This window comes from Scomber scombrus, chromosome 12, assembly GCF_963691925.1.
Source record: "Scomber scombrus chromosome 12, fScoSco1.1, whole genome shotgun sequence".
NCBI classification, from domain to species: Eukaryota; Metazoa; Chordata; class Actinopteri; order Scombriformes; family Scombridae; genus Scomber; species Scomber scombrus.
This window is the reverse complement of record NC_084981.1, coordinates 8,735,484-8,763,068: the sequence shown is the minus strand read 5'-3', so window position 1 is coordinate 8,763,068 and position 27,585 is coordinate 8,735,484. Positions and strand designations below refer to the sequence as shown.

General features: G+C 42.1%; 2 protein-coding genes across 6 annotated transcripts in view; both read left to right on the top strand.

Moving 5' to 3' along the window:
• ptk7b (protein tyrosine kinase 7b) overlaps positions 1-1,888 on the top strand; it is a 71,998-nt gene extending 70,110 nt beyond the window's left edge. The window contains exon 20 of the mRNA XM_062431072.1: positions 66-1,888. Coding sequence (XP_062287056.1) covers positions 66-226 — 161 coding nt within the window. The 3' untranslated portion in view covers positions 227-1,888. The remainder of the gene's footprint in view (positions 1-65) is intronic.
• A 2,405-nt stretch (positions 1,889-4,293) lies between these two features.
• srfb (serum response factor b) lies at positions 4,294-27,491 on the top strand. Of its 5 annotated transcripts, none has more exons than XM_062431085.1 (8): positions 4,294-5,173; positions 9,086-9,352; positions 19,827-20,067; positions 22,065-22,229; positions 22,521-22,631; positions 23,139-23,336; positions 23,438-23,514; positions 24,150-27,491. In XM_062431085.1, exons 1-8 carry the CDS (start codon positions 4,523-4,525, stop codon positions 24,243-24,245), a joined length of 1,806 nt encoding a protein of 601 aa, XP_062287069.1. In that variant the 5' UTR covers positions 4,294-4,522; the 3' UTR covers positions 24,246-27,491. The 5 variants fall into 5 exon arrangements, with proteins under 5 accessions (XP_062287069.1, XP_062287070.1, XP_062287072.1 ...); XM_062431086.1 differs by having other exon boundaries at positions 23,438-23,539; XM_062431088.1 differs by lacking the exon at positions 22,065-22,229.
• The last annotated feature ends 94 nt before the right edge of the window (positions 27,492-27,585 follow it).

Sequence of the window (27,585 nt, the reverse complement as noted above, 5' to 3'; positions counted from 1 at the left end):
TAATAGTTTGTGGTCTCTGATTTGGTTTAACCTTCTTCTCTGTGCTGGTTCTCTCCATCTTGTAGGTCTGCAGTCAGGGAAGTTGAAGCTGCCCGTTCCAGACGGATGCCCCTCCAAAGTCTACAAGCTCATGGTCCGCTGCTGGGCGCCCAGCCTCAAAGAACGCCCCTCCTTCAGTGACATCGTCCACGCCCTTGGAGAGCTGCCCTCTGACAGCAAAGTCTGAGACGACCCACATCAGAGGGGAACTTTAACCAACCCTTTCCCCACAAAAAAATAAAGACAGGAATGCTGGATTATTAGTCTCACACATTTCAGGGAAGAGGGTTGAGGAGAAAACACTTTTAAAAAAATATGCATTTCAAAAGGCGGGCGTGTGGATAAGACTTCTTTGCTTTTATCAGTGGAAACGCGCTCACATTTGTGTGAACGGCTTCTCGTGAGCAGTGCCAGGAGTTTACATTTTTGCCTTAACTGCAGCATGGATGAACCCTCCCCTCAAATCCCTGCCTGTGGTTCCACTGTGACCCTGCCTGCCTGTCTGCGGCCGCTCTGTCCCAGAGACACTCTGTTTCACGGAGCCTCACGACCTCAGTGCCTCTACCCCTCCACACACACACTCACCCCACACCTCCAACTGCTTCGTTAGGGATGTTAGATAAAGTTTCCCAGGCTGAAATCAAGAAAAGCCATGAAGTTTATGATCACTGCTCTGTAACTTCCCATGTGTTTTCTCATAAAAATGGAAAGCAGGATATATTGTGACTTCAGTGGAACATTGAAGCCCCTCAATTATTAGTCGGCTGCATCTTGACTTACTCAAATTTATCACTATTCTTTCCACCATGGAGCCAACACCTGTACGCTGTTACCAATAACCAACAAAATCCTCCAAGGTGTGTGTGTGTAAGTGTATGTGCGTGCGTGCGCCACTGAACTGTTCCCACGCTACAGAGTACATTCAAGGAGGACGTGGAAAGGGGTTTGCATGAAGGTTTGTCTGGTCTGTTACGCTCGTCATGTGCAACGTGAGGAGACTCATGGAAAAAGTAATCCGTGTTATGGAACAGCACAAAAAAAAAAGATCAATTTTATAGCCAAGGAATATGTTGAGATGAGACTGTGCCAGTGTGGGCTTTGTACGTTGTTTTTATGAGTGTGTTCTGTTCTTGTATTAACTTTTGAGGTGCTTATTGGTCAGTACCTTTTATACTACAATAACATGTTCAGTTATCATGTTGTCTAAATTGCAGGGATGCAGCCTATCACTGTGTTTATCCTGTAGTGTAATTTCATCCGAGGTCCAATCACAGTTTCCCTCCCGGTCCAGATGTTTTGTGCAATGCTGCAAAGTGGACCATCACACCAGGCAATGTGTACATAATGTAGAAGCCATGCACTAACTTCACTTAAAAGAATATCCCTCTTTATCGCTATCATGTTGTGTAGAAGGACATGCAGGTGCCTGTTTATTTATGATGAAGGTCCTGTCTTTTTTTTTTTTTTTTTAACTATGTTTATAATAGAAAGGTACTTCTCTGAGGTAATTATGTTATGTATTCAATCTCATGGTCCATCGCAGTGTGCATTCAGGCTGGCGAATCAGCTGAAAATGCTAACACAAAGTACAAAGGAGGTCAAAAGAGTGACTGCTGGTCACCAGTACTCATTTAAGTGCCTGGTAAATGAAGGATTATCTAAAACGTTTCCCTCTTTTTTACATTATCTAATCAAATGCAATGGCCTTTGTTTATGACCTTGTTTTTTATACGTTTTTAGTGTAATGGTTTGTTTCTATGAATGCTAGGCACTCACACCTAAGCCTCTTCTTTTTTTTCTTTAAAAAAAAAATCTGCTTCAGCAAATGTTCACAGTAATCACGGATATATTCAAGTATACATGCTGCTGTCAATAAAAGTTCACAGTGTTTTTACCCAATGTGTTGTGCTTAATAGATGGCAGTGGATCCATGAGAACCACACCAACAAAACAGGTTGCGAAATGTTCCAGAAGTTTTTTCAGATATTTGAAGTGTTGCTCAGTATGAAAATCAACTCGAGTGAATAAACAGTCAAAATTTTTTTAGTCCAGGTTTGTGTGGTAATGTATCTCCAATATTTGAAATGAGTAGCTGACTGCTGAAAAGAACTCGTGTTCAGTATTGCTCGGTGTTAAAACCAAGAAGGAAAACAATTGGAATGAAGTTGCCTCTTTCTTCATTGAAAATGTCACTTTTTCAGTCTCACCGACTGAAGACTCATGACAGCTCTTGCTCACAGCTGTGTTACCACATTATATTATGTTGAGTAAAATAATAAATTGTGACAATGTTCACTGAGGCGGATAACCAATCCCAAACAAGTCTCTGCAGGTAGACGTAATACCAGCTGCTTGTAAGAACAAAATCCTTCTTAGAGCTTGTGGTTTTACCACTAGGGGGCAGTGTATATCTAATGTGGGCCTTTTTAAACTTGACCCTAAAGGCTTGCCAATTTTTTTTATTATTTATTTTTACATATAATTATGTTTAGAGTTGAATGTGATAACATGGCCTTTTATAGCTGCGAAAGACGATCCCCATATGAGCTCATGTTGTTTTGGATTTGTGACAATGTTTTCCTTTAATATATGTTTTGTTTGGTGTCCACAGGCAACCTGGGCAGTTTATTGCATATATTTCAACTCATCCTGAGATGTAACAAGTCTCCTCTTCCAGGCGCATGGCTGTAAGAGCCTCTGTGGGTGATGGATAGTCTGCAACAGGTTAATGGTGATTAATAAAAAGTCTCAACAGGTGTTCATGTCCTGAAAACATACAGTTACGCTTTATCCATTTTAAAGTGCTTGGTATGTTGGATGTATCTTGTGTTTCTGTGTTATATATCTGCATACCTACAAACTGAATTGTAATAAGATTTACACTTATTCAAAAGTAATATGACTACTTTTTCTAGATGCATTTATACTTTAATGAGATCTTATAGTTATAAAAACCCATACATTTCAATTTCAATAATGTATGGGTCTGTGAAGTAAATGCCAGAAATGTTGAGTGAGGAACCAATATTTATGGTATTTGTTCTAACCTGCCTGGAGTATCAGATGGGTGGGTTTTACTGCATCATTTCAAACAATAAATAAATATCTTTGTATCTGTGAAAGGACTTTTTTCACCTTTGATGTGTCAATGTTCAAATTATCATAGGTGCCAATGATAAAATTACTCATGCATGCCATTTACTGCTTCAGTTTCAGGCTGCAGGTATTGTGCTTGCTGGCTCACTGTCACTCTGTCAGTCAACGATAATGCAATTAGTAACACCTGTGCTTTTCCTACTATGACAAGCAGTGTCTGCAGTGAAATAAGTAGTGAAAACTACATTGTCAAACGTTTCTTTTAAAAAGGTCATTACAAATAATTCTAGGTATAGTGAACAGTAATGTAGCAGTCGTTGAGAAAGTCTGCTATAATGTGGGCCTAGTCTGCAAGATAATCAGTTTAGGTGAGTATAGGTGTATGTCTACACAATGCACAAACAAAATAAGATAAGAGCTGATATAACAGACTACTTGTGATTATTAGAATAATTTGTAAAAGTTTGAGATTCTTACGTAGATTATTGCACATATTGTTGCACATCTCAATACTCCAAAACAAGATGTCTATCTACACTAATACGGGCTAATCTCTAAATGTAATTCCTCTGACAGAAACACGGAAGTGCTTCAACTGACATAGATTTATTTAGAGATATTTTGGCATTAAAACTTTGGGAAAACATGATTTGTGGTATGAGATTGACAACCTGTGGGGAATACAAAAGTTGGACGTTTTGTTATTTTGGTGTCTCTGCCTGTCCACGGTGACGTTGTCGGTAGCGCAACCATTTTGGTATTTATTCTAATGAGCTTTCATATTGACCAATGGCAGCACTACTCAGATAATCCTCAGCCAATCGATAGGCGACGCTGTGACTCACCAAATAAGGAGAGACAGCACCAAATAAGGAAACATTGTATCTCTTTATAAGGAGGGAAGTAGTTCCTGGGTTGTAATATTAGTCCGCCATCGTAAACGCTGGTTTAAAAATATTGATGTTATTATAAACGCCTGATCCATAAAGAGATAAATAATGAGAGATTGAGCAAGTAAAAAATATTAAATAGCTAGTAGCAGGCCGATAGCGGCGTTAGCTTGTGTTCACGGTGCGGACTACATGACACGGCGGAGCAACATCGAGAGCGCTCTACGCATTTTCCTTTTTGAGAAAGTGCTCAGAGTTTTGGAAATAGAGGAGGAGGGTGAACCTAACTGAGCCGGGGTTGAAGGGTCTTGGGGGCAGCATCACTTTCGAAAGTTTGTCTCGGTTATTTCCTGGAGTCTCTAAACCCTCCACTGGCCTGGTTTGTTTACATTTTGTGGCCCGGGCGTGTGTGCTTTTTTTTTTTTTACCAGCCGTTCACGAGACAACGCGCTCCGGCTTGTTGGGCTGGTGTTCAGAGACTCGGTCCGGTAAATAGAATGTTACCGAGCCAGGTTGGGTCGGCATCATCTGGAAACGGCTCAGCTTCGGGCAGAGGTACCACAGGACACGGTTCGGGCGTTGTCGGCAGCGGGATTCGTCCCGTCTTGGTCAGAGCAGGGCAAGCTTTACCGGGGTTCAACGAGAGCGCCGGTTCCGCCGGGCGACTCGGGGAGAGAGACGCCGTCGGGATGCTGGGGGCTAATGGTCCAGGGGGTCCGCGTGGTGTGCGACCCGGGAACGGAACCGGAGTGAACCCTACACAGACCGCCATCCAGAGCAACATGGTGGGGTTAAACACAGGAGTCGTGCTGCCTCACGGAGCCAGGTTCGACCCGGACAGAGAGAGCGCGCCTCTGTGCAGCGGCTCGGATAATGACTCGGACTCCGGAGATGATGATGACCCAGTGGGTTCACTCGGGGACAGCAGGAGAGGGGTGAAGCGGGAGAGAGGGGAGATGGAGGCTGCAGTCACGGGGCAGGAGGTGGGAATACCTCCCGGAGGTTACGGCATGGTACCCGGAGGGGTCGCAGGGGCAAAGCCGGGGAAGAAGACACGTGGGCGCGTAAAGATAAAGATGGAGTTTATTGACAACAAGTTAAGACGGTACACCACTTTCAGCAAGAGGAAGACTGGCATCATGAAAAAGGTGAGTAAGCTGATTGCCTTTACAGCTCATCCAGCGACACTAACACTGGATTAAAGTATCACCCAGGTCAGGTGTTGATTGGCTCAGATATACTGCAGAATGATATATTGTGCTTTGCATTGATTTCATTCATTCATGCCACTAATAAGTGTGCATCTTGAGGCTACACTATCCTGCAGAGTCATAACACCAGTGAGGAAATGCTGTGTCAGTTATCATAACAATAATAATCCCACATTATGTTTAATGGCTGTAATCTGCAGTAAATCTGAAATCAACATCATCGTGGTACAAACTGACTCAGTAGATGTGAGGAAGTCATGACAGGCTGATGATCTTTAAATAGATTTGAGCAAATGACAAATCTATTTATGACCATGCCTACCCCCTCAACTATCACACACACACACACACACAACACACACACACACATATATGCTCTGACACACATAGAGTTACTTCAAGATAAACTGCCACAATCATCCATGTACACATTGTCATACACCTTCACACACAGACAGGCCTTAAACTGTTGGAAATAGTTCCTATCTGTAGCCCTCAGTGCACAGGCTGTTCCCTCTGTCACTATGAAGCAGGGCTTTGCTTGCAGGCGGCAGCCATGTGGCGGTGAGCAGCAGCGGGCCTGTAGGTGCCAACAGCTGACTAAACCCCAGGAAGGCAGATCAGAGGACAGTCAAAGAGCACTGAAACAGAAGAGAGGAGCCAGGGACTGTCTGTGCATGCATTATGGCAAAATATGTGCTGTGATGTCGGTGTCCAGCCCACATCATCCTGTGTTGACTTATCTCGGTTTCAGTTGTGTTGATTAGGGCCTGACACATAAGCAGGCAAAGTTGATCCATGGGAGTCATTATTACCTCCATTAGTGTCTTACTAGCTTTAGTGCCTAAGTCGATCTTTCACTGGAACTCCACAACTCAACCATGCATTGCTGCCATGAGAAAGTATTGCTTTTTGGCGTCAAGGAATCTGAAGTTGGTTGTTTGGAGAAAAGGGTCAGCTGTTGACCAACAAGCAAGCATAGCTAGCAGTTAACCATTTTTCATTATGGCTGTAAACAAACACTTGTAAGCACTGCTTCGCTGTGATGAAAGAGTTCTCATTTGTTCTTGTTTTACTTCATAGCACCTTTACTGTGTACTCTGCTGTATTTCTCCTTTTTTCATGTATCCCAGACTGTTGTCGTGGAAACTGAGGTGTCTTTATGTAGGCTCTTGGCAACATGAACACTATTTGACACACTATGGGGATGGAGATTTTTGAAAATGTTGCCTACGCTGTGTCAGCCATCACAAAAATTGACAAGTGGGTGGAGTGGGAAGATTCATAGTAGATTTGTCTCGAACTGGTTTCATTTAGAAGGATGTGGTGAGCGAAGCACAGGCTCATTTGTTCCCTTCTCATAAATGATTCAGATAAGGTGCAGATAAATGCTTACACAATACAAATTGTTACCTCAGTCCACAGCACCAGATTACTCAATTAACATTTGTGCTTCCTGTTTTTTTTTGGTTGCATTATTTGTCCAGAGTTGAGTATGTTAGCTTTTTCCTCTGGCTGTAACTACACTCAATAGTTAGTTTTCAGGACAGACATTTTAGCAGAAAATATACATGTTTAGCTACTTTCCTTTTAAGTTTCCCAGTGTACCATACCAGTGAACCACCATGCACAACGGCAGGAGCCTTAAACTGCCTTACCTAAACTGACTCTGGCTGTTTTTAAATAACAAAACCAAAACTTGAATATTTTGGGCTCTTCCACATAACTTTATTACGCCACCTTGGGTTTCAGGAACTTTCAACGGATTGATGACTAATCATACAACAGTTAACCAATTAATTGATGATAAAAAACAATAGTTGGTAGTTGCAGCAGATATGTCTACCATAAGAAAGGCCTTCAACTAATGATTGTTTGCAAATATTCTATTATTTTTCTGATTTACCATTCTAAAATCTTCCGTTGGAGTCCATAACCCAAAGATATTAAATTTGCTGAAATATAAAATGGAGAAAAGCAGCAAATCCTCATATTTTACAAGAGTCAGCAGGCACATTTCTGCTTGATAATTGGCTTTAATGATTAAAAAAATGATCAAATTGGTTTATAAATTTCTGTCACTCAGTTTCTGGATAAATCTATTAATCCTTGCTTCTTCTGTGAAGCCTCAACTTTTGACTAAGCAACCTTTAAAAGAGCAGCTGGAGGCTTTGTTGTCACCTCGGCAGACATTGAGGAGAGATAACAAACAACTTTAATCACATTATGGACTGGTGTTCCAATTACTAGCAGACGAAACAAGACAAACCCTGAAAAATACACCCACGTAGAGTACAAACCTTCTCTTGTTTTCATCATTGAATTGTGCAAATATATGTACTTGTTGGCGTTGGTCTTCGATCCTATTTTGATCTGTAGTTTTGACCGAGAAGTTTTGTGTGGCAGAGGAACCAATTACAGCTGGAGTTGACCCCCTTACACCCAGCCGTCATGAATATTTATGAGGAAAATCAGCAGAGCAAGGAAACTTATTAAAGCATTGTGAAGGTCTAGTTTGTGCTGCCACCTCGCACACTTAAGTTGACAAATTAGTCCTTTTCGGTGTTGGATGTTGGCCAAATATCAGGCCCGTTGTTAGATACAGCTCTGTGGCCGCTGCAGAGCTAATTAAGGGAGATGGTAGGGGAACAAGATGACTGAGAGCTGTGTAGTTCATTCACTTCTGTAAGGCTGCATTAGCAGTTGTTGAAATGAATTGTACCATCAGCCAGAGATTCCTTTTAACCCCGTTCTTCCACTCGCAGTTACACAGCCGAAGCTCTACATAATTGAAGTGTTCAGGTGAAACAAGGGCAGTGTAGCATTGAGCCGCAATAGCTGGTCATCATTCTTTGCTCTGCCATCATTATTACACACAAAAGGCAATTATACAGTCAGCGTCAATTAGCATGCAAACAGATAGTGAGGACTGGACCGATATGGCCCATAATGAACTCAGTGTAAAAGAACAGAGAGCCTTATAGAGTAGACTAGCATGACTGCATGGTTTTATAACGGCTCAATAAAATCCTTCAATTTGAATGTGATTTGTCTCTTCCTCCTTGCTCTGCCTGACAGAGGATTGCACTCCAGCTTACAATGGTACATCTATCAGCCAGCTATGCCTATACTGTGCTCACCAAGGTGATGGTAAATGGCACTGTGCCTTCACAGCACCAGAAGCATCCTCCACATTACTGATGACTCATTTAGATAAAGAGGCTTTCTCAGGAGTTCACTGTGAGTGCAGCCTCTGCGTGTGTTCGATTGTGTGTCAGTGTGTGTGTGTGCTGGACACCGTTGAAACTCATTATGCACAGGGGAGTTTGTATGTAAGTGTCTGCACGCTGCATAATGAATGATGAGACGAAGGAGTGTAATGGTGGCCTCACGTTTTACAGCCAGCTACCCCTGCGTGTGGAGAATGATTCCTCGTGTCGTCCGTCCAGACTGGGTTACTACCACTCCCCCCTTCTTATGCAGGCCAGTCCCCCGCTGCAATCAGTCTCTCAGCTATATCACACTCTATTCTGGGAGGCTTATCTCATGTTATTTTTGCTTCATTTGTGCTATACGTCAGAGTTCACTACATGGGTATTTTTAGATTCTAATGTTTTCTTGCTTTATTTTTTTTCCAGATGTTCACCTTTTGAATCTGCTGTACCCCTTCTCCCATAGAGATAACTTTGTATGACACGATGTTAATCTAAGCCCCAATTTGGAAACCACTCAGTCAAATGTTTGAATTGTAGCTGTATGAATGAAGCCCAATCTGTTGTTCCAGCTGCACCAGACACTTATTCTATACTCTCTTTAAGACACTTGTGTTCTCCTCTTTCTCATTACCAGGCATATGAACTCTCCACCCTGACGGGAACCCAGGTCCTGCTGCTCGTGGCCAGTGAAACGGGTCACGTCTACACTTTTGCCACTCGCAAACTCCAACCCATGATCACCAGTGAAACAGGCAAAGCCCTGATCCAAACATGCCTCAACTCGCCCGATTCGCCACCGCGCACTGACCCCTCCATGGACCAGCGCATGAGTGCCACAGGCTTCGAGGAGACGGACCTCACGTACCAGGTGTCTGAGTCGGAGAGCATGGGGGACACGAAGGTGAAATTCAGGAATAGGTTTCCTTTTGTAGAGCAGGCATTAACTCCCATCTCTTGTGAGGAGAGAGTAGTCAGGCAGTAGCTGCGAAAGTTGAATACATTCGTCTCTGTACTTGTCCCCACAGCCCATTTCCCGTGTGTTCAACAACAGTAGTACTTGTGTTAAAGTCTCACTGTCTGATCTCTAATGGTAGCACGGTTTGCTCTGTGAATTAAAAAAGAACCAATAACGCTCCATAGAGAGTCACTAATGGATAAAGTGGGAAATCTCTCCAGAAAAGGCCAGACAAGCACATGAGGAGAGCAAATAAATCAAACCCACAAGCAGCTGTGGAAAATAATCTTTGTCCTATTGTAAACACAGTTTTGAACTTTTGCCTGTTATGTGTGAGGCCTCGGTTTTTGGGCTCGTGGTTCGCTTCTGAGCACACACTGAGTCATTTTTTTTTTTTTTAATTAAAGCAAAAGTCTCAGCACTCCTTCAAAGAGCTGCAGACTGAGGAATAGCCAGATAAGAAGCAGAGAATTATGCCGCTCACTAAAGGGAGCTGTCTAAACTTTTACCTTTCTGACCTCTCATCCAGGAAAGCCTCGTAACACACTCTTCAAGATAAATCACAGCAGGTCTGGCTTGTGTTAGGATGAGAAACATGCAGCCTGCTATATGAAGCACTTTGCTGTTTATCTTACATTTTTTTTTGGGACGGCGCTGTCTTGGGTGCACGCATGAAAACACTGAGCTAGTGAAACAGAAGTTATATTTCAGCAAAAACACGGAATATCAAACATTTTGTGCCTTTTTTCTTACTTGTTAACCTTCTAAAAAGCTTCATATCCAAAATAAGTTGAATTTATGATGGGGTTTTTTTAATTGATGAAATATGAATGTATACACTGAATTCTCCTAAACATTATTCCCCTATTTAATCACTTTAATGAAGACTGCAGTCCTGTGTCCCGGCATATTTTCTACTACATTACTGCAAGTGTTCTTCAACCTCTGTGTCTTTTAAGAGACTTTGAAGTGAAGCAATAAATTCATCAGCAGACACACTTCACTGTCCACACCTTCGTGCAATCACGTGCTGGACGCCAAAATTCACTGCACTGTTTACACGGCTTAAGTCCACCCCTTTGAAGACGGACACTTCACTGCCTGTTTGCCTGCGTGCTGTTTTCACAAGGCACTAACTAACACGTACCATACACCGTCGAGGATGGGAGATCAACCTTCGCATGTTAAGCCACTCTTATGCCCGCTCCGCTCATTGATAAAAATTAGATTCTGCCTCTGTTGCCATATATGGTATGGTTTCCCTGCCTGCTCTCTTGGCTGAGGCCCCTCACATTCCTTATAAGCTGCAGCTGTCTTTGGAGTCCTGTGATTTCTTTTTTTCTTCCCCCCCACCCCACCCCCCAAACTCATTTAGTGATATGAAGGGGAGGTAAGGATGTAGATACGAGCGGGCGGAATGGAAAAATTTGAACGATACTTTATGTCTCGTTTCATTTGACATGTATTTAGGTGGCTTTGCAGTGACCTCTGCCCCCCCGATGCTGTTCTGACTGTGGGAGACCAGCATGGGCCCCATGAACACTGCTAACAAAGGGTGAAACACTAGAAATTGTCACTGCGTGATCCATGTCACGATCAGCTCTGTTATGGTTAGGACACGGCAGGTGGATACAAAGTCCTCAATTTCGGGGGGGATTGTTTCTGCACAGTGGGTTTGTTTGCACAGTCGACGCGTGCACCTCTGCAGCGTCTGGACACTATTCATCAGGAGAAGTATGTCATACATACAGTCCAACCTAGTCTAAACAGTTCAGGTTGCAATGGCTAGTGGGGGGAAGAGGAGGACATTTTGGAGAAGAAAAAAGAGTCGAGCCAAGAAGATAAGTGAAGTAGAATCATTTTGTGTTTGGTGTATGCATAGCTCATAAAATCATGTGACAGTAGAAATTCTGGTGCCACAATGTTATTGCTTATGATAGTCCTGCAGGATTAACAGGAAAATCTAGAGAAAAAGGAAGAATGATTAACCAGCAAAGAGCTATTGGTGACTAGGAATCCATTTTGTTTAGTAGTGTATGACTTACTATTATTATTATTGAAGAGTCAGATCCGAACAGGTTTTTCTAGCTGTTAAACAAATCTATATTATACTTAAGGTATATTGGCAACAGTTCTTCAGAATGGCCTGTCAAAGCCATCACATGATGTCCAACATGTAGCATCATGTAAAATCAAACCCCACCTACACCTGATTGGATGAATGCACAAACATGGCTGCATTGTGGAAACACACTGCAAAATTTCTCACCAAAATCAGATCCTCAATACATTTAAGTGAAGAAATGGTCTGTGCAGATTGAGATCCATGCTCCAGTTGATATTTACGACTTCATGGTCTCAGAGTTGATAGGTTCATGGGAGTCCTTGATAACAAAGTTTAAGACTTTTAAAAGGCCTGCGGGTCACATTATCATCCAATCATCTGCTGATTGGTCTGGTGCTTATCTGCCTGCGCTGAGTTGATTGTTGAGTTGATGTCATCAGACTTAAATCTGGTAGTGAAAACTGAGCTCACTGCATGTGATGGATTGGAGAAATGTGAATATTATTCCACAGAGAGTGCCTTCAGTTGACCGTAATGCAGCGTTAAGACATTAAGTTTAAAGTGCGTGACTCACTTAATGTCAGAAAAGCCTCGTTTTTCTTTTGCTACGACTCTCTCAGCACACATAAATTACTTAAAATCAACAGTTGAAGGAAACGGCTTCAACACTGGTCTCTAAGAGCATACCGGGAAATGCAATGGCTGACAATGGAAGTGGAGATGATGGGTTAACGGAATAGTGGGTACAGCAGAAATTATAATAAATGTCAAGCTTAAAAAAAGAGGGTAGATTTGTCCTCCTCTGTGTCCCCCAGCAGCTCTTTATGGCTGCTTTCTAATATCACATGTTCTTACAGGACAGATGTTTTTATGCTTTTTGGGTCTATTTTTGGAAGGGGATGGCAAGTCCCATAACTTATGTTTGCATAAAGGATCTAGCTTCACACTGAATTCTCAGTATGACAGTCTTTTCTGGGTTTCCCCTCCTTCGTCCCTCACTTTTCCTCTCCTTCTCTCATTTACTTCATCCCCCTCTTTCTCTTCCCAGTGTGGCTGTCAGTGCTGTCGCTGTTGAAATCATGGTTACGTACATTTGTTGCTCTGAGATCACTGAAATATTTTACTTTTGAAGCCATCTATCTGAATTTCTATGGTCTGGATTATTAGTATTGTATTACATTGTTGTGTAGTATTAGTAATTCTAAAACTTTATTTCAGGTATATTTATTTTTTTAGGCCAAATATTAAAGCTTGATTCTGATCTAAAATTCAATAGTCTAAACATTTGGTTGCTCAAATTCAGACTGTAAAATGAGTTCCTGGGTTTCTGAACATCCAAGAATAAAATATATTTGCTGGTAAAGAAAAGGATTTTGAAACTGAACAACCTGAAAACAATAACACTCAGACCACATGAATTGAGATAGATGGTTTTCAAAGTGAAATATTGTGAATTCAGTGGTATTTTAAATGTAAACATTAACTATTCAGAATTAGGGTCTCACTTGCTTATAAAATTCAAATGGTTAAGACGTGCAGTTTGCAGGAGGGATGGTGGGGATCCCCCCCCTCCCCCTCTCTGGTCTATATATCCCTGCCTCTGCTAAATTATTTTTATCTCCAGTGGGGACAAAATTTATCCCCCTCACAGTGATTCATACTGCTTCACTCATGGATAGTATAACATATCTAAAATAAACGAGGGCTATTTAAAAAAAAAAAAAAAAAAATCTAAGTAAAGTGCTGCAGCGTGAGAACATCAGTGCAAACAACAATTCAATCAGAAACGGACTTTCACTATCAGCGCTCGTGTGACAGTAGAGATGACGCAGCTTTTAGGTTGTGTGATGATGCAATAAATGGATCAGGGGTTGCCAACGTCCCCGTTCAGAGAATTGTGGGTAAAAGAGGGGCCACACACCGGGGTTGACTCTCCACAGAATGGCATAAGAAGAATCAAAGCAGACTGTTTTCTTAGTCTGATACATATTGCATGTTGTGGTAATTTTCTACTCAGTATTGAAGTCTGCTGCACTTAGAGCTGAATTAAACCGTGACGTGCAAGAATGACATTAAGTGAAGTGGCACATCTGTATGAGTAGCGCTCTCCACAGTACTGAAAGGAGCGTTGGGAGATTTAATTCTGGCTTTAATTAGCATTTAACCTTTTATTTAGTTAGAGCCTGTATGATCACATCTCCTGTGTGGAGGTAAGGACGAGGCATGAACCTGACATCACATTACTGAGAGTGAACATATCGTTCTACTTAATGAGTTTTCATGCAAGTGCAGTGGTCAAGTTCAGGTTTTATTCAAGTTCGTAATAATTTTATAAGCTTTTCTTTTATTGTAGCCTGTATGAAAGAATATGTTTAATACTCTACACAGGCCCAATGTGGTTCTGATTTATTTTCATGAATAAAAACATTTCACAAACACCCCCCCCCCCCCCCCCCCCTCATTTCCCCCCCCTAATTGCACCCTGGTTAAGACCACTATTTGCTTCTATACTCGGATCACATTGCCTTTGCCGCTGTAATGTTGGAAGCAACACAGAAAACTTCCAGACTAAGACCACTATCCTGACCACCAATGACATGTTTGTTTTTCTCTGCATTTTATGGCTCTTTAGACCTCCCCCTGGTAGATTTGACAGCCTCATCTTTCAGCATATTACTCGCCTGTAAACGTGTATGAATTTGAATCTGTCCCCCCAGAGAAATTAAACCGCTGCACTTGAATAGATTATTATAGAATGTTTGTCTTTCTACTATTTTTCTCATGTCTTCCTCGCCGCTGTCGTGAGAGAGCAGAGCGAGTGTCAGGTGATAAGATAGAATCGCTGAGATAATGAAAAGTTAATTTACTGTGATATGGACTCTTATCACAAGGCTTAAACGGAGTGTATGGAGAGAGGGAGAGAGAGAGGTGGCAGTGGTGTCAGGGATTCGGCAGAGAGAGCAGCATGTTGGCTGTGTCGGAGGGGGAGGAAAGTAACGTTATGTCACCCCCCCCTTATTTTACAGCAAGCAACTGGACAGGTCAGCCGCCATTGGCTGCACCTCCTCCACTTGGGCTGCCTTGCCTTTTTTAGCAGTCCCAAATGGAGCTGCAAATTCCATGTTGCTGGCAGGGTGACAGACTGGGAGATGGGAGCCAGCAAATGGGAGATTAGATGAGGGCCAGCCACCAGTAAACTGCACAATGGGCTCTCCAACCAACACCGCACTAGCCTGCCAGTTGTCACCTTCAATTTGGAATGATTTAATCCTTGATGGATAGGGAATCATTTGTGTCCCTCGTCTTTTAATTACTCTCTCGTTTCCTTCTTTCCTTTTTTAAAAACCGGCTCTTTTCTTTTCTGATGTCTGTGAATGTGAGGAGGGCAGAGGAGGCTTAATTCTCTTACCATATATAGAACCCTTACGAACGCACTAAAGTTTGGAAACCAGCAGTATTGAAAGAAACGCATATTTTAACAAATCAGTGGCCACATAAACAAAGAACACTTGTTTTTTTTTTTTTGTACCATTTTTCGTGTGTGTGATCAAGATTGTTTTCCTCTGTTGTGGTTTTCACAAATTGAGTTCTGCCTCCTGATCCTTTTTTATATCAGGATTCATTTTATATGTACAGTGGATATAAGAGGGGGCAGAATGTATAATACTTGAGCTCTCTCTTCTGTTTCTGCTCTCTAATAATGCCCCTCTATTGTAAAATGCATTACATAGCATAAGTCCAGAGGATTCATTGCTTCTTCCAGACGACTCAGCCCTCATTTCACACAGTAATAAATTCTGGCTTCATTTGTTGCGTTCTGGTGCTTCATTATAGTAAGTGATATGTTTCCTCAGGCCAGGCTATGCGTTTTTTTCCCTCCAAGCCATGGAGGCAGTAGTGAAGTTGACATGAAAACAAATGGAGAAACCAGTGATCTAAAGCTCATCTAAATCTTTTTGTATGTGTTGTGCAAATTACTGAATATTAGTAATAAGTTAGTTACTAGTGACTTCTTTCAAAATTAATTGAATAATTACATGTTAAAGTAATTAGTTAAGAGAAAAGTCACTAAATTAAAAGTAACTTCTGCGTTACTTATTAATGCACACACATCTATTATTTAAGTGTTGCTATGGGAAAAGATAACTGTTGGATTGTATCTATCGTTGTGTCTACTATCACTATCAGGAAAAGTAAGCAGTAAAACAATAACACACAACTGGTTTGTTTTGATTGGCCCAGTTATTGTAGCCTTGACAGGCCTTCAACTCGAGCGCTAAACAAGTCAAACAAGTCAGTTTTAATCTTCCTTTGACAGTAATTTCTTATCACAATAGGTTAAGCTCTAACAATAGATAAGCCACCTGCACCTAGACTAAAACTCTTCAGTATATTTTTGTCCTTGAGCTCAAGGAGGGAAAAATAATGTCCATAATTCTAAGACAGGAAGCTCACATTGCCTGAACTGTCGGCCATTGTGTGGCTACATTAGTCTAATGCAGATTGATTGATTCATTTGCACCACCGTAAGGTCAGGTGACGTTAGATCATTAACCAGAAAATCAGGGGAATAGTGTGTTTGTCTGCTGTCCTCTGCTGCTGTCCACAGTCTTCACATTAGACAAGAGGAACGAGTAAAGAGCCCATTTAAATTTCAGTAATTGTGTCATGTGATTTGAAAAAGTAACACTTGCCATAATTCAAAGTACCCAACTCAATTAGAATCCAATAAGTATGCATACTATTATATACTGTAGAACTGTAACTAACTAATTAAGATGATTTAGTCTCTAAAATATCATTAAAAATGGACCATCACAAATTCCTAAAGCCCAGTGTGATGTCTCCCAACACACTCAGTTTCACTATGACAGAAGACAGAAGAAAATCAGCTGACATTTGTACTAAAAGAATAAAGAATAACTGATTAATTGACTAATAATTTCAGCTCTCTTATACTGTATTATATACTATTCAGTGTTCCATTGTGACACTGGAGAGGAGGCAGTAGTCTCTTTTGCATTTATAGTGACAGGCATGATATGATATACTAGTTTGTGTGATTGTATTAGAAGGAGCTGGAGATGGACGGGAATAGAGGAAGTGACAGAGTTTAAGCTTTGACTACTTCACAGGGATGATTCTCTCCTCACTTCTGGTCCAGGGGAATGCATTACACCACTGTGGCCTATGTTTACTATGCACTGCCTTGACTCTGAACTAAAAGCCAGGGCTGTTTATAGAATGGCCAGTTGAACAGAGACACATGGAGATGGTCAAACAAAGCAGTAGGTCAGTGGAAGTTTGCTATGTAGGTCACAGCGATAGTGGCAGTTTGACTAGACTCCGACTACTCTCACGTTACCACACAGGTTAAGCTCGGTCCTCACTGGATCAGAGTAGAAACCTGACAGCAAAGCAAAGTGCAGACATTTATTGCTCTGTAGAGCAGTGCAATATCAAAGCTGTTAGCGAGATCAAAGTGAAACCTGTCTTTCCATTACAAGAATTCAGTCAATTTTTGTACAACCCCAATACCGAGAACTGCTAAAAGTCAGATGGCGACTGCCTTTACACGTGGCCCCCTGTCGCCTCAGCTGGCCTGGAAAGGGTTAATTCCCCCTCAGAGGTGCTCAGGTTTCCCGCCAGCTGTCTGTACCCTCAGCTGTTTGTACTCTCGCCCCTATCCTGTCCCCTGTCCCCTGTGCCCAACCTCACACAGGTCTGACTCTGCTCAGCCTGCCACACAGACACACACTCTGGCTAATAAATGCTAACACTTCATCTCCAATGTCAAGTAGAACTGATCGGTTGTGGGGAGGGAGGGGGGGGTTTGTCCCGCTTTGGAACTGTTCTCCTCTCTTTCTGTCATATTACAACCTTAATTATTATTTATCTACGTATTATTATGAGATAGATTATCAGTAACTTCTCTGCCAATGTGTAGTGAGTCTAATGTGAACGTTAGTGAAACTATTTAACCCAAACCGGAGAGTCTTTTGGGGAAATGAAGACATGCTGACAGCTGTGTCACGGTCTGATTATCAGCAGTCACTCTGTGATGAATGACATGACTGGTAGTTGTTTAGTAAATGGATGATAGATTATTATTTTACGAATTTGTTCAGTTTTCCTTTTTGGTCAGAAGGGCAGAACAACTGAGTCATCTGCGTGCCCCTCCTCCTTCGACTTTCCAGCTGCTGTTTAACTAAAGAGGTAAAGGACCTTGGACTGTCAGAGCCCCTCAGCAGGGCCTGGATCAGGCAATGAACTGCTCAGCGCTGTGCAGTTTTAGTTCAGTATACTCTCGTTGATTCAGAACAGCATGTAAAAGACAACACCTGCTTCGCCATCTGTACATTATGGAGGCCAGAAGACTCCCGACTTAACTGCAGCAGCCTTTTTTATTATTATTTATTTATCTTCTGGTTGTTTTTATTGTCGTCAAATAAAATAAAATAAAAATAAAATAGTGCAAGATAGGAGACTATCTGTATTATTAAGATGTTAGCAGTACTGGGACGTGGCTGAAGACTGAAAGACGTCCTCTACAGTAGCTCCATTTATATGTTTGCATGGCAGCGTGTGGTTGGGTAGGCCTTATCAGTGGAGTCCAAGCTGGATCCTCCACCTTTCACCTATGTAATCGGTCACATATAAAACCAGTAATGGCTTGCTCAGACTATTGGCCTCGCACTGTGCTTTGTAGAATACTGAGGAACTGCAAAAGATACACCGGTTGTGTTCTTTTGAGTCTTTATTTCTTGGTTTCTTGGAGAAGCTTTTGAAATGCAGCAGGTATTTATGATGTCTTCTGTAGTCCAGACATGTGGAGAAACAGCCTCTCCTTTACTGGGCTCGCAGCTCCCCAATCAAACGCCCAAGACTATTTCCACTTTGCCTCATTCCATATTGTTTTTAAAGCTTTTTTTGTGCTGTGGTATTAACCCCCCGGGTTAACGGGAGGTAACTTGAAATATTTGCCTCCAGTAAATTGTCTCGGCCCATTCGCTGTATCCCTTCTTAATCATCCGGAATCAACCCCTCAAAGCATATTGAAACCACATGGAGATGCATACCTCCTAATGTGTAGGCTTTCTCCCATTCCGCTGTAACAGATCATTAGTATCATGTGATAAGTGCATAGAAACAGGCACGGTGGGTTTAGATGTGCCTTATAGTCCTGGCTTTACGCCTACCCTCCTCTTATCATGCAGCCCACTCACCAACACATCCTGCTCTGCTGTTCAATGGATGTTCACATTAGTGTATGGCGTGATGCTACACCTCACCTCCTTTTTGATCTTAAGTTTATGCGAGCATTTGCCTAAATTCATAGCCTTTTGCGTGACATGTAACACAGTCATTTAGTTGTCATAGTAACTCGACAAAAACACGAGGGAGGAAAATATGTTTTTGTTCCTCTTCAGTAGAGTTTGATGGAGCGGCGACTAGATATTAATTGCGTGATAAGAGGGTGTAGATGACAAATGGACGGAGAATGAAACTAGTATTTGGTCACCTTGTTCAAAGAGGATGTGACTTCACAGCTGCTATGATTTAGAAATGCTTTTGTCTTGTAGAGAAAAGTCATTTTCCAGTGTTGGTTTGTCCACCGCTTTGCTTCACACTGAATTATCTTACTATTGGATGGATTAATGTAACATTTTGCACAGATTCATGTTCCCCAGAGGATGGATCCTATAAAGACTGATTATCCTTTAGCAGCACAATTAGACAACTCTGTGTTGAAGTAGTTTCACAGAGCCGCTAGCATGGCTGTAAACTCTTGTGGCCCTTGGTTTTGTTTAGTGTTCCATTTTCCGTATTCATTTCTTAGTAAATGTTGCCTCCTTGAATAAAAAATCTTACATTCAGTGTTAACCACAGAGAGATGTTTTCCTCAACGTTAACGCAACTTACTGTTCCTGTCAGCTGCAGAGTGGAGTTGCTCTGGGAGAGAGTTTGTCCCCTCACCACTTAGTATTTTACATGTGGATGCAATTAGAGGGGTCCCAGCATGTTTTTGCTACCTTGTTTATGTCATTACCCCCACTCTGGTTTCTGTCACCCACCCATTGATCCCTGAAAATACTCAAAGCACCAAAGCCCCCCCTCACATTTAACTGGTTTAGAGAGGAAAAGCCCCATTAACGGTGTTGTTTTAGGTGTCCTAATGCGAAACTCTTCTGAGGTTGCTGGGTTCAATGATTTTTGGCAGATGAGCGCAGTAAAACACTAGCAACACAATAGCACATTGGTATATTCTTTGACAGAATGCAGGCGATGATCTTATATTATTGTCTCATCAGCCGCATCTTCCCACTCACGCCGTTTTGCTTTCTCTCCCTTCAGGACACGCTGAAGCCGACGTTCACGGTAGCCAGCCTCCCAGGCACTACCAGCAGCGCCCAGTCCACAGTACCTACCACCTCCACCACCATGCAGGTGAGCAGCGGGCCGTCGTTTCCCATCACCAACTACCTGGCTCCCATCTCGGCCAACAGCAACATCAGCGCCAACGGCACCGTCCTCAAGACCGCCGGAGGCTCCACGGGGGTCATGCAGCTGCCCGGTGGCTTCACCTTCATGCCCGGTACGTAGGACATTAAAACCCGGAGAGTGTCGTTCTCAACATTCAGAACTCCCTCCCTCCCTCCCTCCCTCCCTCCCCACAATTCTTTCATTATATTCTTTATGGTGTGTTTGTCTTTCTCTGACTGACTTAACCTCATCTTTTATAATCGAGACACCACTCCTGCAGCGCTTCATGTTTTGTTAATGTGGTCGTGCTTATTATAGCTGATTAGAATTTGAATGGCGCCGCGCTGCGACCTCAGCCATCATCTCAGGGTGGTCGTGCCTCTCTCTCTGAGCTTTTTTACATCACACAACAGCCCTTCACAGCCAGTCACCAACACTCAGAACCCATGGGTTGTTGTTTTTTTTGTTTTTTTTTACAAAGCCCCCCCCAGTATCCAGGGAAGCCAGGTCTATTTGGTGATGAGCCCTGCCTTTGATTGTCACTCAGGGACGGGAATAATTAGGAGAGAGGGACACAATAGACCTGGCAATGAGGTCTAATGAATACGGCCCATAATTAGTCATGAATATTCAATGAAGGACCACGGCTGAAATTATAAGCTGTACTTTATGGAGCTTTGTGACAGACTTGATTCTGAACTAGACGTGACCTTTCATTAAGGGGGGAGGGAAGGGGCTTCACAGACCCAATCTGAAACATAAGTGACCTCAACCTCACCAACTCATTTTGAGGACTTCAGGGCAGCAGACTGATTTTTGGGATCCCCGAAGTGATTCTAAATTAGCTTTCGCAGTAATTAATCATTACACTTCCTTTTCTTGGCGGATGTGTCGGGGGAAAAATACTGAGTCTACATCTGTGGGTCTCCAAGAGGGGTCCGGGGATGCCAAGAGGTCACAATTCCCTCAAAGGCAAGAGGAGTATTTGAATATCACTAGAATTTACTTTCATATTATCCGCAGTCAGAGAATACAGAGGTATAACTGTCACTCTTTCACTTTCTCTCTCTTCTTCTATGTGAGGTTTGTCATGTAGTTATCGCAAAAAAAAAAAAAAGTCCTCGGTGCTGCAGACGGTTTATTTGTACGGTCATTAACAGTTCAAAAATGCTGGTTGACGCTTAAACGCTGCCTGATGTGATCGTTTCTACAGTACATGTTGTTGTAATTATGTAGCACAAGAGCTCCTCACTGTTGTACTTACTCAGTATTGGCAGTAACTGGTTGTTGCATTGTGACGGTTGTCTGTTCAGCTGTGGCAGAGCACAGACACACTCATGATGCACACTAATGGGTCCTGTGTGTTATTTTGACTGACAGCTGAAGGACAGCCAAGCAAGCTCCTCTGTTCCTTTCCCACCCTTTTTTCTCTCTCTCTCTCTCTCTCTATCCGTCCTCCTCTTGCCGTCCACTTCTCTCTCTCCCCCTCCCTCTCCTTCTCTCTCTCTTTCCCACTTGCTCACTCCCTCTCTCTCCTCTTCACCACCTGTCTGGCACATGGCAGCAGTGCCAGGTGGAACAACACACCCTCCCACACTAAAAACCTCCTCAGTTGACAGCTTGAAAGGGCCTGCCCACCCTGCTGCAGCAACTGTCTATGGAGCATATGACCAAATGTGAGGGTGTAACTCACAAGTCATGTTCCTAAAATCAATAAAATATCTGCCATTTGTTTAAAAAAACAGTTTGGGACACACGGAAGGGCACAAAAGTTTATAGGCAGGAAGTATTTGAATATTAACGCAACATAGCAGATTGGCTGAGTCATGCAGAAATTCCTTATTAAAAAAAAAAAACACCGGACACACATTTGACTGTGTTTAATGATTATTTCTTTAACATGAAAATACAATTCTCATATTGCTGCTTTGCTTTGTTGCATCTGATCTAAATCTGAACTGCAGGATTCCTCAAACAGCAAATTTCTTACAAAAATGTGTTCTTGCTGAAATTAACTAGCACTTTTTTTTCCTCACTTTTTCTGCATTTAGTCTTATTCCCTTCTGAATGTGTGTATGTGCGTGTGTGTGTGTATGTGTGCGCCCACAGCAGGCACTCCTCTCCCCCCTGGCACCCCCACCATTCCTCTGAGCCAGCTGCAGCAGCACTCCCTGGCCCTCCAGGGGCAGCATGGTCAGGCCTTGACCGCCGCCCCGCAGCCACAGCAGGGACAGCAGGCTGTCTTCCGCTTCCCTGCTGCTGTCTCCCTCACAGGTGACCTGCTCTGCCTGTCTGTCCCCCATCAATGCCTGCTTCTACTAATAAACATATCTTCATTAAAGCTGCCGCTGCTAATGCTACCTTTATTGCTGTGACTAACAATCATACACCTAACACTAGGTTTACTAAAATGCCCCTTGCACAACTTGTATTATATCAACTAACAGTACTGCCACTGCTTCCACAAAACCCCCCCCCCCCCTCACCACTGCAGCTACTGGTGATCCCTGCAGGGGGAGTTTGATGACTTACTGTGGCGGTTGAATGCCCTCTGTGTGTCTCCAGGAGCAGGTGTTCCCCAGCAGCTCCAGGCTATCCAGGTCCACCCCAACACCCAGTCCACCTCCAACAGCGACAGCAGCCCTGAAATGTCCCACACCTCCACAAACTCCACCGGTAGGTCAACTCTTCTCTCTGAACAAAGACTCTGCTGTAGACTTGTCTCCATCAGGTCTAGAAAGCTTCCTGGTTTGGTGAGTTTGATCATTTGGTGATTTTTTTGTAGTGAAACCGCTGTACTTCAAATATAATGATGATAGGATACAAGAAGATTTAGCACCTAAAATTGATGTAATGTGATGATGACGACATACTGGAGCATTTTTGAATGAAGCCTGGACTGAATGGTCTTATAGATTTTACTCTGAATTTTCACTTGTGTACAAACCACCATCAGAATTTTAGTTTGGTCTTATAATTTGAATAAAGTACCTCAATGAGCAGAAATAGTTAACATACTCATACTGAATACTGTAGTTTGAATATAGAAATGGTGGCAGTGCTTTTCAAAGGTATTAAGCGCCATCTGCTGGCTGACGTGCACATGCCTTCTGCCCTCAGTGTGTGACGCCAGTGTTCTCTCTCTCCCTCTCTCTTTCTCTCTCTCTCTCTCACTCTCTACAGCAACGGTGAGTCTCCCAGCAACTATCGTCACCTCGTCAGTGCCAACATCTGTGGCGGGTCACATGATGTACCCCAGTCCCCACACAGTGATGTACGCCTCCACACCAACACTTACTGACGGGGGTCTGGCTGTGCTCAACGCCTTCTCCCAGGGCACCTCGGCCATGCAGGTGTCCCACGCACAGGGGCAGGACACAGGTATTAATTATCTGGCTGACAGATGTGGATTTGTTAATAATTTAGTTCAAATAAATATTAGAAGAGAAAAAAAAAACCCCACCTTGTTCTTTTCCCCACAGGTGCTGTCCCTCAGGTGTTCCTCACAGCACCTCCAGGCACGGTGCAGATCCCCGTCTCAGCGGTGCAGCTACACCCAGTACGGCAAGATCTGCATTTTACAAGTGAAACTCTCATATTCCCTATGCAACCAGCATGCCACGTGACCGCACTAATGCATCCTAACAGAGCACTGGCACACTGATGCTCAGGGTCCAAACCTGTTGCTGCTTTGTATGAATGTGGATAATCAGCTGGCGTTTTTTTATACTTTGTGTTGTGCAGCAAAATACACATGCAGTAGACTAAACAAAACACCTCAGTAGCAGTGCATGGAAAATCCAAAACCGAATGTTTTTACTGTATAAACTCAAGTCTGATAAAGGGATTTACAGTGTACTCATGTAAATTGATTGAAAATATCATGGAAATTGGCTGATTGAATAGGAACATGTTTGGTATACTCCCTTCATTAAAATACATCTGTCCCATTAGTCTATATAGCACTATAAAGGATGTGATTTAACAGAATTATCTTCTGATTTTATTTCATGTATTTTCTGATGAATACAAAAAACATTAGCATCAGTTACAGCATTACTCTCCGCCATAATAAACCACATGCAGTGTGGCAGGAACTCCATCTGCACCAGGTGTTGTGTGATGCGATGACTTATGATTGGCTGTATGGCCGGGTGCTGTACTCTCTTCTGACGTAGCTGTGCTGTGTTCCAGATGGTGATTGGTCAGCAGTCGAGCGGCAGCAGCAGTAACCTGACGGAGCTACAGGTGGTGAACATGGACGCAGCACAAAACTCAAAGAATGACTGACAGACAACTGGAGCTGTTGAACACGACAGACCCAGGAACACACACACACACACACACACACACACACACACACACACCCACACACACATACACTGACTGACATCTTTATTTATTGATGCCTTCCTACAGAGTTTCACATCACATGTGAATGTGACTTTAAAGTACATATTTACACACACAATCAAGGGCATATGTGTGGCTGACCCTTATACAGTATGTTTTGGTATATAAATATAAATATATATATATATATATATACGCAAATGCATAGGAAATATGTATCACTACATCCATCATCGGAAAACTATTTTCTATGCCGTTAGATGGTGTTATTTTTTTCGTGTGCGTGTGTTTTTTTTGAAAATGTGTAATTACATGTACACACACTGCAAGGTGCCGCAGCTTCACACCAGCCAAAGAGACATGTGTTTGTCTGAATGTTCCAGTGTGGGCAACTTGTGCACAAGCGTGTGTGTCTATGTGTGCGCATATCTGGGGTTTGTAAATGGGCGAGGAGATGCTTATTGACTTAAGAGACATTTGGAAATGTACATAATTTTTTTTTAAATGAACTTGTATTTTTAGCCTGGTTTAGTTTGTGCAACAGCATGTAGTTGTTTTTTACGTAGTGGTTTTCTATGTACATGAAAATGATTTGCATAAGGAAATTAATTATTTACATGTATATGTAAATTAATTTAACATACCATCATATGTTGATATATTGTCATGCTGTTGGGAGTTTTCACTACAAGATGGAGAAAGAACGCTGGATGTTTTTCTATATTTTTGATTGTGACGTTTGTAGGACTGTTCCTCAAATAGGATCAAGGAGCTGGGTCATGAAATGTAAAACATGGATGTTTATGATTTACTGTTAACATATTCTTACGCTGGGAAATTATCACTGCATCTACTGATGCAGCTGTGTGTGTGAGGTTTCCTCATGAAGCGCTGATCTTGCACTTTCTGAGTGTAGAAATTATGAGTGTGTTTAAAAACAGACAATCTGATAGAAATGACATGTTCAGATTCTAACATTCAGCAAAAACTGGTTATCTTGTCATCAGTGTACAACTCAAAAACTGTCACACAATGAATATCCTTTGTGATATTTAAGTGACTTCACACTGAGTTTGTTTACTTCTTGATTGCCAACAGAGATGATATAATCCTCCTCTGGGTAACCTGAGTGCCAAACAAGTTCTCATGACGCATGAATAAAAATGTATGTAATTGGTTTGAGAAGTGACCCATCATAAACTGAACTTTCATGTGATGCTACTACTGACCTGAGTCAGGGCATTGAACACAAATGTGTTAACAAGAATAGGTAATGACACTGTATAGACCTGACAGTTCCACTTCAATACTGCAATCAAAGCATTTGTGTTTCCTCGTGTGGAACCACTCGATGTTCTTCAGTGTAGTCTCAATACTGTAACATGACAACAGCAATCAGTATGATTATTTTTGTAAGAACAAAAATCTCTTGATTTGGAAACATAACTTCAGGTGCTTTTAAATGTTAATATACTCCTTTAAGTGAACTGTAACATCCTAGCTGACTGCAATCTCAGTATGTACCTCAGCAATCATTACAAATGAACCAGGTTATTAAACAGAGCCTTCTTTCTGCACCGTAGTGCCTCTTTTCAAATCACTGCAAGGCAAGGGATATTTCAGATTTCTTTCCAGGCCACCTCACATGACTTTGGACTTGTCGTACAATCCTCTCCTCTTCCCAGAGAGTTTTGACTCACTTCTACAGAATTAGCTGGATGACTGAACACGGCTGGCTTATAGCCAAAGAGAATTTGACACAGGATAAAGCGTCCATACTGACTGTTGTTCATCAGAGGTCATTTTCATGCGCTGTCCCTGTACATGTCATGTCATCCAGCATACAGCTCTCACAGAAGTTAGTATAGACATGTGTACTACCTGGAGGTTATTCAAGAATACCAGTTCAAAGGGGATTGTAATAGAACTTGTGGTTTTCACCTTGTCCTTGAAAGATAAATGGCTATTTTGTGTATTTTTGTTTTGTTGTACAGACATTTTGTAATAAAAACAAGATAAAAATATTGAACTGTTCAAAGAATGACAACATCTCCTGCTGAAGAATCTTTTTTTTTTTTTTTTTTTTAATTGGGACGGAGAATGTTAAACAAAACCATTTTGTCCTGAATGGAACCTAAACACATTTGTAATAACAGTGATGAAATGAAGACGGCTGATGAGGAATAAATGAACCAATGCCTCTGAGTACACCAGACTGCAGTGATGGCTTTCCTATTACTCAATGAAGCACTGGGAGGCAGGAGGAATGAGCATGCACCTTACCTTAATGTTTCAGTTATGCATTGCACGATCACAAACTCAAAAACTGGCCATTTAGACAGAAGCGTAGTGAGACTCGTCCCATTTCACACCAGAGCAAAGCAGCGAGGAAGCATTAACATGATTAAATGCAGCAACATGATACAGTGATTGGTCTAAGCTGACTCAAGGAAAAAATCAATTGGCATCAGATTTTTCGACGACACAGAGTCCTGTACATCTTCACAAACCAACCAAAGTCCATGTAACACAAGATAGAAGTGTAATAAGATTACGACCAGACTGCAGTGAAGCAGAAACCCCATAAATATTGATTCTAGGAGTCCTCAGAGATCCACAGTGAAGTAAGGCATCGTATCTCTCTGTCAGTGCCTTCAAAGTGCGGACAGCTAAAGAAATCATCACAGATGGCTGGACTGCCTTTTTTTTTTTCCTCTTTCTTCCAACGATGAAAAATAATATGTATTAGCATGCATTTACACCAGGTAGTATATCTCTATTGCTATTGTACACATACAATATACAACTGTACACACAAGTTGGAAAGATAGTTGATTAAAAAATGTGCATGATTGACAATTTAAAAAAAGGTTTCCCCATTAAAATAGAAATGTTACTCCTGGTACATCCTAGACAGTTTTTTTTCCTTTTGGTTTATGAAAGAAAACATTTGGAAAAAGAAAAATCAAAAGCTATCGTGTGTATTTACATCATGAATGAGGATGAAGACAGACAAAATGTGCAAATCTGATTCCATGCAAGCAGTTGCATATGTAGCTTAGGTGCTCGAGTAATGAGTTACTGGTGAGACCAGAAGGAGAAAAAAAGGGCAAAAAAAACTCAAGACTAAAGGACTCATGGCTTCGTGACTGTCCATTCTCCACAATAATAATTAATCTCTCTCACACACACACACACGCTCATCATCAAACACACTTACCAATCATGGAAACATTCACACAGGGAACATAACACAGGAACCAACTTTACATTAAAG